The sequence below is a fragment of the Cyprinodon variegatus genome, unplaced genomic scaffold, assembly GCF_000732505.1.
Source record: "Cyprinodon variegatus isolate N-32 unplaced genomic scaffold, C_variegatus-1.0 Scaffold1208, whole genome shotgun sequence".
NCBI lineage: Eukaryota > Metazoa > Chordata > Actinopteri > Cyprinodontiformes > Cyprinodontidae > Cyprinodon > Cyprinodon variegatus.
Window position 1 is genome coordinate 187,647 of NW_015151661.1, and position 10,649 is coordinate 198,295.

Here is a 10,649-nt window from a genome sequence, read left to right on the forward strand (position 1 = left end):
CGAGCGTGAGAGGTTTCAGGATCTGGACGAGCGTGAGAGGTTTCAGGATCTGGACGAGCGTGAGAGGTTTCAGGATCTGGACGAGCGTGAGAGGTTTAGGATCTGGACGAGCGTGAGAGGTTTAGGATCTGGACGAGCGTGGGAGGTTTGTGAATCTGGACGAGCGTGAGAGGTTTCAGGATCTGGACGAGCATGAGAGGTTTCGGGATCTGGACGAGCGTGAGGTTTCAGGATCTGGACGAGCATGAGAGGTTTCAGGATCTGGACGAGCGTGGGAGGTTTGTGAATCTGGACGAGCGTGGGAGGTTTGTGAATCTGGACGAGCGTGGGACATCGCCATCTTGGATAGTTTTAAACCAAACGTTTCTGTATAAAAGCCGATCATACCAAGTAAAACTGGACCTGGATGGTATCCAACATGAAAAACTAAAAACAGCTAAAGATGCTCCAGAAGGGGGAGGTAAATGAAATGAAATAAACTAAGGTAATATTTGGTTAGATCTTATATAAAATCAAAGGAATTTGATTTCGGCCAATCACAGAAGTGTTCATGAATCCAAACATTATGGCAGGAAGAGACAAACGAAAACTTGGAGGTATTTAAAGAAAGTTCTCCAAATGTACATGTATAAGTAAATGTTTCATCACGTCATTTCCACATTGGTAGAGATTCAGGCCACTATTTCTGCCCTTTAATTGGGTGCTAAATGGTGGAACTGGTGGAGTCCCAGTAGCAGACTGGTTCAGACCGGCTCAGTTCCTTTAGAGGCGTCTTCCTGCTTACCTTGCTGAACGAACGCTCCATAAACGATCCAGATGGCGCTGTGCAGCGTGCCGGACCCCACTTCATTAGTAAGATGGCCTGGTGGTGCATTCTGGGAGGAAGAGGAGCGCAGAGCCTGCAGCCTGTTGAGCAGGAAGATGAGGACTCCCACTACTGGGATGGCAGCAGCAATGCAGGCCCATACTGCCAGGTCGAAGGGGGCGAACAGGGAGAAGATGTTGATCTTCTCCTCAGGCTTTCGCAGAAGGATGCCAACGCTGTAGTCAAGGTAACGCTTGCTGAAGTCGACCACGTTTTCCCTCTCTGGTGTGATGGTGATGGCTGACACCGCCAGGTCGGCTCTCTGCAGGAGGAGAGGTGGCAAAGAAAATAAAAGGATGGTCTAATCTGGACAAACTGCTTTATGCTTTTATATGCAGAGACACCAGTGCTGAACATCTCATTGCTACAACACAGCTCCACATTCACCACGTTCTTTATTTATATAATTCACTGGTTAATAAATAACCGGCTTTGATTCTGAATAAATTAATTTATTTTTCCTCTAGTTCCAGCAGCTGCTTCAGGCCTTTGGCTGCAGCACAGTTAAATAAAAACCTGGGAAGCTATGCCTGGTTGTCCTTCATGCAGTGGTTTAAAATGGAGACCCTGAATGTGGTCTAGCTTCACCTTGTTGATGAGATCTCCGATCATCCCGTTCCAGGAGCCATTGGGAAGCTGAGAGCCGTATTTGCTGTCTGCAACCTGAGGAGGAACAAAGCATGTCTTTCATTTTGCTCACTTCCTGTAAACATTGGTCAAACCTGCATTAATAGTTCAATTATATTTAGAAACCTTTGTGGCCGTGTGGACGTCTACAGTCACAAACATAACGGCACATGGTTGCGGTTTGTCACTCTTTCTGACTACAACAACTCAGGGCAACAACACTGTAATCTTCAAGACTCAAACTATTGCTTTTAGACTCCCCTGCCTCCTTTTAAATTATTTAGCATAATTTAACATCAGTTCTCATGTTTCACTAAAATTGTGAAGATCTTTGTTCTTATATTTTCTGCAGCTCCTCAGTAAAACGAAGTAAACGGCTCAAACAACTAAAGAAAGCAGGAGCAATGATGACTTCAACCCTAAACTGGTTTGACTTTGCAGGCGGAGATCCCACATGCTTTTCCTGATAGTTTTGCATCTAAGTACAGTCTGTGTCACCATGGTAACCCCTCGGTCAATGTGTGTTTTCCTGTGTGGAGGCCATTCTAGGTGACATAGTCTAACCGTCTTCATGGGCTCATGGTGGACAGTTAGCACAGCTCTGGGACTGATGGCTAGCATGCTCCAACACTGCAGCTGTCAAACAAACCTCAGACTTCCTTTATTGTGATTGCACAGAAAACACAGGGTGAATCTTCACAACGAAATGTTGATTACTTGGCTACCAGTGTAACAAAGCTGAGACCTTATTCCTGCACAATCAATATGTTTTCTATGAGTAGGAGCTAGCTATATACAGGGTTATGTGGCGTTAAGCCGTCTGATGGCCAGGGGAAGAAACTGTTCAGTAGCCTGGTAGTTCTGCAGAACCTTCTGCCGGACGCCGGGGGGGAAAACAGTCCATGGTTGGTGTTGGTGGGGTCGGGGAGGATCTGATGAGCCCGCAATGTTCTTGATGCAGGGGAGCGGCGCCCCACTAACAACTATTTGAAATTGCTGCATTAACATTTTAGCAGGTTTGACCAAACTTTGAATAAATTTATGGTTTTCCTCAACATAAGATCCCCTGTTTTTTGTCAAAGTGTTCTTTTCATTTTTAACAGTCTTTAAAAAAGTTTCAGAGTTTTTTCTCTCCTCCATTACATCATTTGCATATTTTTCAAATATGTGAAAAGCTAATAGTTCTTCTTATGAAAGAGTTGATTAAAGCAGGAAGCAGCCTGGTGTGCTTCTTGAGCTGACCTGATAGATCTCATATTTAAAGCCCAGGATCTTAGCGAGGGCATCCAGCACGTCAATTGAGAATCCTTTATATCTCTTGGGCTGCCCGAGGATGTTCTCTGCCACCATGACGAAAGGATCCTCCTGCAGGAAGTCAGCCAGAAAGAGAGGCGGGTTATTAAAGATAAAAACAGCAGCTGGAGACATATTAAAGCTTCACCGTTACAACTGGAGTCAAAGAAATTGGACGGGATATTGTGATGTATACTGTAAAAAAAAAACAAGGTGTGCCTTGATGTTGGCGTTGCTACTTGGCAGCACTGACACCTGGAAGTGTTGCAGCTGCAGGCATTGAACTCTAGGAAGAAGGAGGGGAGGGGTAGCCTAGTGGTTAGGGCATAGAGCTTGGAAATCAGAGGTTCTGAGTTTGAGTCCCACTCCCACAGACTGCCACTCTGGGTCCCTGAGCAAGACCCTTAACCCCACCCTGGGTGCTGCACAATGGCAGCCCACTGGGGTTAAATGCAGAGAGTGAATTGTGTTGCTCAGTATTTGTGACAGTGGAATGACAATAAAAGCAGTTATATATATATATATATATATATATATATATATATATATATATATATATATATATATATACATACACACTAGTGTTCAAAAGTTTGGGGTCACATTGAAATGTCCTTATTTTTGAAGGTAAAGCTCTGTACTTTTCAATGAAGATAACTTTAAACTAGTCTTAACTTTAAAGAAATACACTCTATCCATTGCTAATGTGGTAAATGACTATTCTAGCTGCAAATGTCTGGTTTTTGGTGCAATATCTACATAGGTGTATAGAGGCCCATTTCCAGCAACTATCACTAGTGTTCTAATGGTACAATGTGTTTGCTCATTGGCTCAGAAGGCTAATTGATTAGAAAACCCTTGTGCAATCATGTTCACACATCTGAAAACAGTTTAGCTCACAGGTCCCCAACTGGCATGTTCTGGGATTCTGGGCTTCAGGGTAGTGTGGCAAAGAAAAAGCCATATCTGAGACTGGCCAATAAAAGAAAAAGATTAAGACGGGCAAAAGAACACAGACATTGGACAGAGGAAGACTGGAAAAAAGTGTTGTGGACGGATGAATCCAAGTTTGAGGTGTTTGGATCACAAAGAAGAACGTCTGTGAGATGCAGAACAATGAAAAGATGGATGCCTGACGCCATCTGTTAAGCATGGTGGAGGTAATGTGATGGTCTGGGATTGCTTTGGTGCTGGAATCCACCCCAATCCAGTATCCAAAGACTATAGACTAAGAGCACATAAGGAAGCAGAGGCTTTGCGAGCATCAGAGCCACCATTGAAGATCTAACATCCAAGCTTCAAGAACACACCAGGAAGAAGCTGCTTAGTGAATGTCTCAGATAGTGGAAGCTGGAAATTAAGGAACTGCAAAAATCATGGGAGAAAAAGACGCTGCTTTGGCTGCACCACAGACAGATAGCTGAAGTGGCTGATATGACAAAATTTACCAATGGCTAGAAAAGTTCAAGAAGGACATCACAGAAGCACTGATCATGGAAGCAGAGGATCAGGCCTTGTGCACCAGAACAACAGAGGCCCAGATCAACCAAAGCAGGAAATATCCAAGGTTCAGGCTATGGAAAGACACAATCCAGCACTTCACAGCGGGAGGAACATACTGCCAGGACAGGATTAATGGAACGTCTTACTGACTGGTAATGGGAACAGAATCTAAACTGGGAGAATTGGAGCCCCCTCCCCAGGTTATGAAGAATGACAGAGCTGAGATCCCGTGGGACTTCCAGATAGAAACACACTGAATGGTTGTAACTATGCAAACGGACATCATGATCATTGATTAGCAGCAGAGGATGGCCGTAGTGATGGATGAGGCCATCCCAATGATGGAAACATCAGGAAAGGAGAGCAGGAGAAACAGGAGAAGCACCGAGGCCTCTGGGATGAACTAGAGAGAGCCTGGAAGGTGAAGGCAGCTATGGAGGCCGTGATCATTGGAGCAGTGGGGGCAGAAAACCCCACACTGAAGGACGAGATGCTCCAACAGAGACCTGGAGAAACATCAGAGACCTCAGTCCAGAAATGAGCAGTTCTAGAGACAGCTGAGATACTGAGAGGAACCAGAGGAACAGTGCACCAACCACCCACCCAGGAGGATGAGGGGAGGGGTAGAGAGATGTTTTTTTTAAAATATATTTGTCTTCTTCCGTGTGTTGGGATATATTGCCAAAATGGAGCTAAAATCAGTTGGATGAACCACCTGAAATTATCCCCCTTTTCTTTTCCACAAAGAAGAACAAAGGATTCCTGGAAAAATACTGTAGCGGCCCACGGTGGGAGGCGGTGACCTCAGACACGGACCAATCAGCTGATGAATAAAGCTGATGCTTCAACAGGAAGTGCCCCCATGTCACTCATGGTTTAAACCCAGCGCGCAAACTTTATCTTTCTCTTTTCCATTGGTGCCACTGCCCAAAAGGGGAGACCTATTTCACGTGAAACACAGAAGAAAGCTAATTGGAAGTAGCTTTCGTTTCTCCTGCGTCAAAAGTCACTGTTTGCAGTGTTCCATCGTGCATAGCGGCTGCGCCAACTGGGGAGACAGAATCCTTTGAAGCTGACTGCTGAGTGGAGGGTGTTTTCCCCATTTTTGTAAGGATCGGCAGGGGGGGACGCTTCCCGCCGATTACTTCCACAAAATCAATCTTCCTCCAACTAAGAGAACATCAAGCCCTGTGCTGTAGCACCGAACTGACTGAACTTTCCTGAGAGCGGATCCGGTGTTGAAGAACCTCTGCGCGGCCGGAGCCAGGCCACGTGTTCCCTCAGAACCCCCGCTCCTTCACGGACCGAAGGCAACTCACAGTAAATCAATTTCCTTTCCTTTTGATGCATTAATGAGAGAGACAGGTAGATTCAGGGATTTGAATTAATGCTGATTGTTCTTTTCATCTATGTGGGAAACAAAAATTCTGGTTCATTTGGTTGAAGTAAGTGTGCAGTGAAAGCTGCAAGGGATATTTCTTTCTTTTCTTCTCTCCTTTCCTATCTTCTTTTGTTTCTGCTTTAAGATAGTTACAGAATTATTACATTCAACGGCGTGGGGCCACGTGGTTGGGGCCATTTTACCACCGATCATTCACCCCCCCCCTTTTTTTTTCTTCCTCTTATCACATGAAAGGGGGTCCCTCATTCGGTTGCATGCCTTTCCCACACACATGCATACTGCTCTGTTGATGCTGTTTTCCTAAAACGACTTCTGCTGCTGTTTGTTAATGCATGTTAATCATTTACCATTTTTAAGCTGAATGTATTAATTTTATGTTGATTAATTGCACTGTTCTCATCATACCTGCTGCTATTCTAACGGACATTAGTGAATGTATTAACATCTGGCCTATCCTGGACAATCTCAGAAGCCTGTTAAACTCACTCCTAGGGGTTTATTCTTTTTTTTTAATTCTTTTTGTTTCTTTAAACTAGTCACTTAATCTACCTCATGTTTATTTTTCTAATAGTGTGTAGTGTTTGCATAGATGTTAGATTTTCTGTAATCCTGAATTATTAGAATAAAGACGTCATTGTTTAACTTGTAGTAGTTCTGTGTTTCATATAGCGGACGATATATCACTCAGGTCAGATCCACCCCCCCTTTGGTAATAGTGCGAATAAACAGAGATAAAAGGTTCTTTATTGATAATTAATAGCTCTGCTGACAACTTAGCCTGGGCCACTAGATTGGTGGAGACCTGGATTTTAACAGCCGGTCCAGGAACCCTCCAGAGGTGAAACAGCAATTCCTGGTAAGCAGGTAATTTAAAGCTACAATTATTCAACTAAGAACGCTAAATTGATTTAACCTCCATTTTTGAATAGGTTAAATAATTAACTATAACTCCAGAGCTAGTTAATCATTCATCCATTATCTGCAGGATATTATTTTGCACAACACGTGCTTCACTCACCAGCAGTGTGACCACTTTGACCGTCAGCCCCTGCATCCCGCTCTCTATCCGACTCTCCTTCAGACTCCCGTTTAGTCCGTGAACTGAGTCCCATGTCGCCAGCTGCAGAGAGAACAGAGACGAAGCAGCTTGTAAATGAAAAGTTTCAGCTTTCAGGCTTCAGTGACATCCTGCTGGGTCTAATCACGCCGTTTTTTAAGTCTGACCACACAGTGAAACTATGAATTATGGAGCGCTGCAATTTGACAGTTTCTTCACTCATCTCCTTGACTTTCGTGTGGCCCACTCCTCTTCTGAGAGACGGAGACACAACGTGGCCAGAGAACATCAACAGACATCTGAGCAATGTGCCTACAACCCACTACAACCAGGAAACCACACTGACCTGTTTGGTCACATGTCCTTTTCAATCACCTCATGGAGCAAAGACACCATCTTTAGCCTGAATGTGACTCTGAGAACAGGATGATCAGCCTTCATCATAAATCAGAATAATAAACCCTTTCCTCTTTTGAAGTCGTATTTTTCACCAGTTCTGCTGTGGGCTGCTCGTCCCTTACAGTGTCTGCCCAAAACAAAGTCCAGCAGCAGAATGTAAGCTGGAGAAGAAAAGCGAGAAAAAAAAAGTAAAATTAATGTAATTCAACTCACAACCTGCCAATAAAAGCAGCAGCGATTTCTTTCTAAACTAAAGACCCATCCAGGCTCATTGACCTCCCTCTGGCCGTTACTGAGGGCAGCTGATGAGTTCACGCTGCACCACAATGCTAAAGAACATTTCAGTAACTATGGAAACATACAATCGTGTTTTTCTCCATCTGTGAGGAATCAGAGGGTTTGTTTCTAAATGAGAGTTTCCACAGGGGAAACGCATGCAGGTTCATTGTTTCACTGGGACTCATATGGAGGAATATCTGCTTCTCCTCACAGCAGCCATTCATGCTGAAAGCTTCGTTTTCACTTTTTTTTAGAAATAACAAAAAACATCTTTTGATGAAACAGACTAAAATAAATGCAGACAAGACCAAGAAAATCTTTAGAAAAAAGTTTCACATGAAAGGTCTTCAGCGAAGGCCGACCAATCATGACCTCATGAGGTCTGCAGCAGAAGCGGAGGCAGGAGAGACGATCCCAGGAGAACCAGAGGAACAAAGAGATCTTCTATTTACCCCCAAACTTCATTTCATATTCCTCTTCCATCTTCACCTCATCTACTTTCATTTTTATATCTTCATTTTTTCATAATTTCCAAAAACCATGAACTTTGTTTTTTCCAGGTTTAAGGACAGTTTTTTCTCCAACACTGTTTACATTTGATCACTGCTGCACTTTGTGGAAATGTTTGTTTCTCTGCTAAGCTGCTGCTCACCCATCTGAAAGCTGAACAGAACAAAATGTTGTTTTGTTTGCACTGTGTGCACAAAACAGCAATACAAGTTTGTCTAAGTCTAAAGTACATATTAGCAAAGCTACCACTTCACCATTACAGATCAAGGATTAATTACCATTATTTCAGATCAATTCCTGCAAAAGTTGTCAGAATATTTGAAGTTATGGAGTCCTAATGCTGCTCCCAGTAGATATTAATACATTTCACTTATAGGAACCAATCACTGACCTAAACATACCAAATTAGGTTGATAACTAAGAATTCAATAGATAATCACCATGATTTCTTATCACAAAGAGGCTCAAACATGTTCTGCATCACAGGCTGTGGCATTGGAGGATAAAATCTATCAATAAGTATTCTTAATGTTTATGATCCACTGGAAAATAAAAGATGATCCTCTATACCTTTAAGAGGTTAACTGGACTATTTGGAGCTAAATATTGCATGAATGAACAATAAGCTCCGACCTGAGCCTATCCAGCATCTAGACTGCCACAGGTTGGAGCAGGTAGGATTCATGTGGACTTTAGTGCTGCACAGGATCTGGTGTTGTCTGGACTCAGCCCGGTCCAGATGTTCCAACACCTGCTGAACCAACATGGGAGCCAAACAAAACTGTAACAATGGACCCTGACTTCTTAAAGCAATGCCATTAGGAACCGTTGAATAACTGCTGCAGAGAATTCTAAGGTTTTCTCATGTTCTATAAATCCTTGTTTATGTGATGAAGTCTCCTTGCTGTGGTCTGATCTCCAGGAGGCTCCTAATTGAAGGCTGTCCACCACTGGCTTCCTGCATGAGCAACAGGAAGTCTTTAGAAGTTCAGAGGAGATTCCAAAAGACTGGCCTCCTTTTCTTTTTAATCACAGCCATAGATAAACCAGGACATGGTCTTCAGCTGTAATCCTCCTGGTGTTGAGCCTTTCTGAATCCCTGGCCTTGTAGATGAAGGTCAACGTTACTCTTTAGTTGCAGATCCGGAGTCTGCTGATGGAAAACCTCTGTGTTTGAGTTCCAGTCTGTTTCGAAAGGTCCAGGATCCCAGCCGTCTATTGACAGCTCTTCATACCTTACTCCTCAGCGATTTCTCTTTTTCATTTCACAAATTGAAAACACACAGCTTACAAAGCCAACATGTCGTCTCTTTATAACAAATTAACACATTCTTAGAGACAGAACAAAAGCCTTTTTTGTTCTGGGTTGGTGGTAAATCCCTGAGACTGAAGAGTTTCGGATAAAACTGAAGCTGGAATGGAGTTCATGTCTCCAGATCTTGAAGTCCTTCCTGCTCCCCCCATCACTTCATGTTGCACACTGCCTTGCAGAGGTCAAGCAAATGCGAGGAAAAAACTCCATATCACTCGTTCATTATTCCTGAACCCCCCCCATAAACCCCCTATAACTCACTTTCCCATGGACAGCAGATGGAAATGGCAGCTACTGGCTCCCCCGCCTGCCCCACTGACTCCTGGCCTCAGTTTCCCTTCCTTTAAGTTCACACTTTCACCTCCTCTTCCTCCTCCCTTTGATTGGTGCTTTAAAATGACTTTTGGAGGGTGTGAGTTACAGCTCCAAGCCCTCATCACTCGGCTGTCACTGCATTAGATTTGCCCCAGAGATCACCTGTCAGAGCGACAGCGTGGGCCGCGGCTGCAAAGTCTTCTTCTCTTTTGTGCCGATTAAATCTCTGTGCTTTATGCTGTCTTAAACAGTTGTTATCTGGTCCTAATTTACAGAGCTGTCCGATAAACTGACTGTTCCTGCCTGAGTAAAAGCAGAACTTACATTTATTCTTCCTGTTTAGTCAATACCAGGAATCAGAGGCTTACTGTTTGCAGATGAGTTCAATGAGTTGAAGCTCATTTGGCTAAAATGATAAATGGAGAATAATGAGTAATTAGCTGTGAGGAAGCTACAGGGTTAGCTAACGATGATGGGCCAAGGACAATCTGCTCTACTGCTTTAGAGTGAAGAGGAAGAAAGGATCTGCGTTTTGCAGAGCTGTGAAACTGATGGACTGGTCTGACCGAGAACAGCCTGATGTGATCTGAAGATTTTTCAGCTAACATCTGAATCTGCTGGAGAGTTCATAGCCTGATACTTTAATGTATTTACCGCACAGATCAAGCCTTAGCAGGCAACAATCCCGCTTGTAACCTTAGGCATTACTACTTTTTATTAAAAATTAAACAAGTAGAAATAATTATGCTAAAACATGCCATATTTTTAAAAAATAATCTAATAATTACTTTGAAGCTCTAAAGGAATCCTACCTAGTTTGGAAAAATAGTTTTCTGCTGTATAAGAGGACCCTTTGTAAAGCAAAAGCAGCATATTTCTCCTCATTAATAGAGGAGAATAAGAATAATCCTAGATTTCATTTTAATACAGTTGCCAAACTCACCCAGAGCCATAGCTCTGTTGAACCGTCCATTCCACCGGCTCTTAGCAGGAATTATTTTATGGAATTCTTTATAAATAAGATTGATTCTATCAAAAATAAGATCATTAGCACTCCCCTTTCCGCGATTGGTTTGTCTCTGGAGGG

At 43.2% G+C, this 10,649-nt stretch overlaps 1 protein-coding gene across 1 annotated transcript in view; it reads right to left on the reverse strand.

The window, feature by feature from the left end:
• Positions 1-10,649, reverse strand: part of LOC107102128 (glutamate receptor ionotropic, delta-1-like) — a gene marked incomplete at its 5' end in the record, with an annotated part of 56,617 nt that overhangs the window by 29,302 nt on the left and 16,666 nt on the right. The window contains 4 exons of the mRNA XM_015401309.1: positions 785-1,127; positions 1,454-1,528; positions 2,735-2,857; positions 6,709-6,810. Of these exons, the coding sequence (XP_015256795.1) occupies positions 785-1,127; positions 1,454-1,528; positions 2,735-2,857; positions 6,709-6,810 (643 nt within the window). The remainder of the gene's footprint in view (positions 1-784; positions 1,128-1,453; positions 1,529-2,734; positions 2,858-6,708; positions 6,811-10,649) is intronic.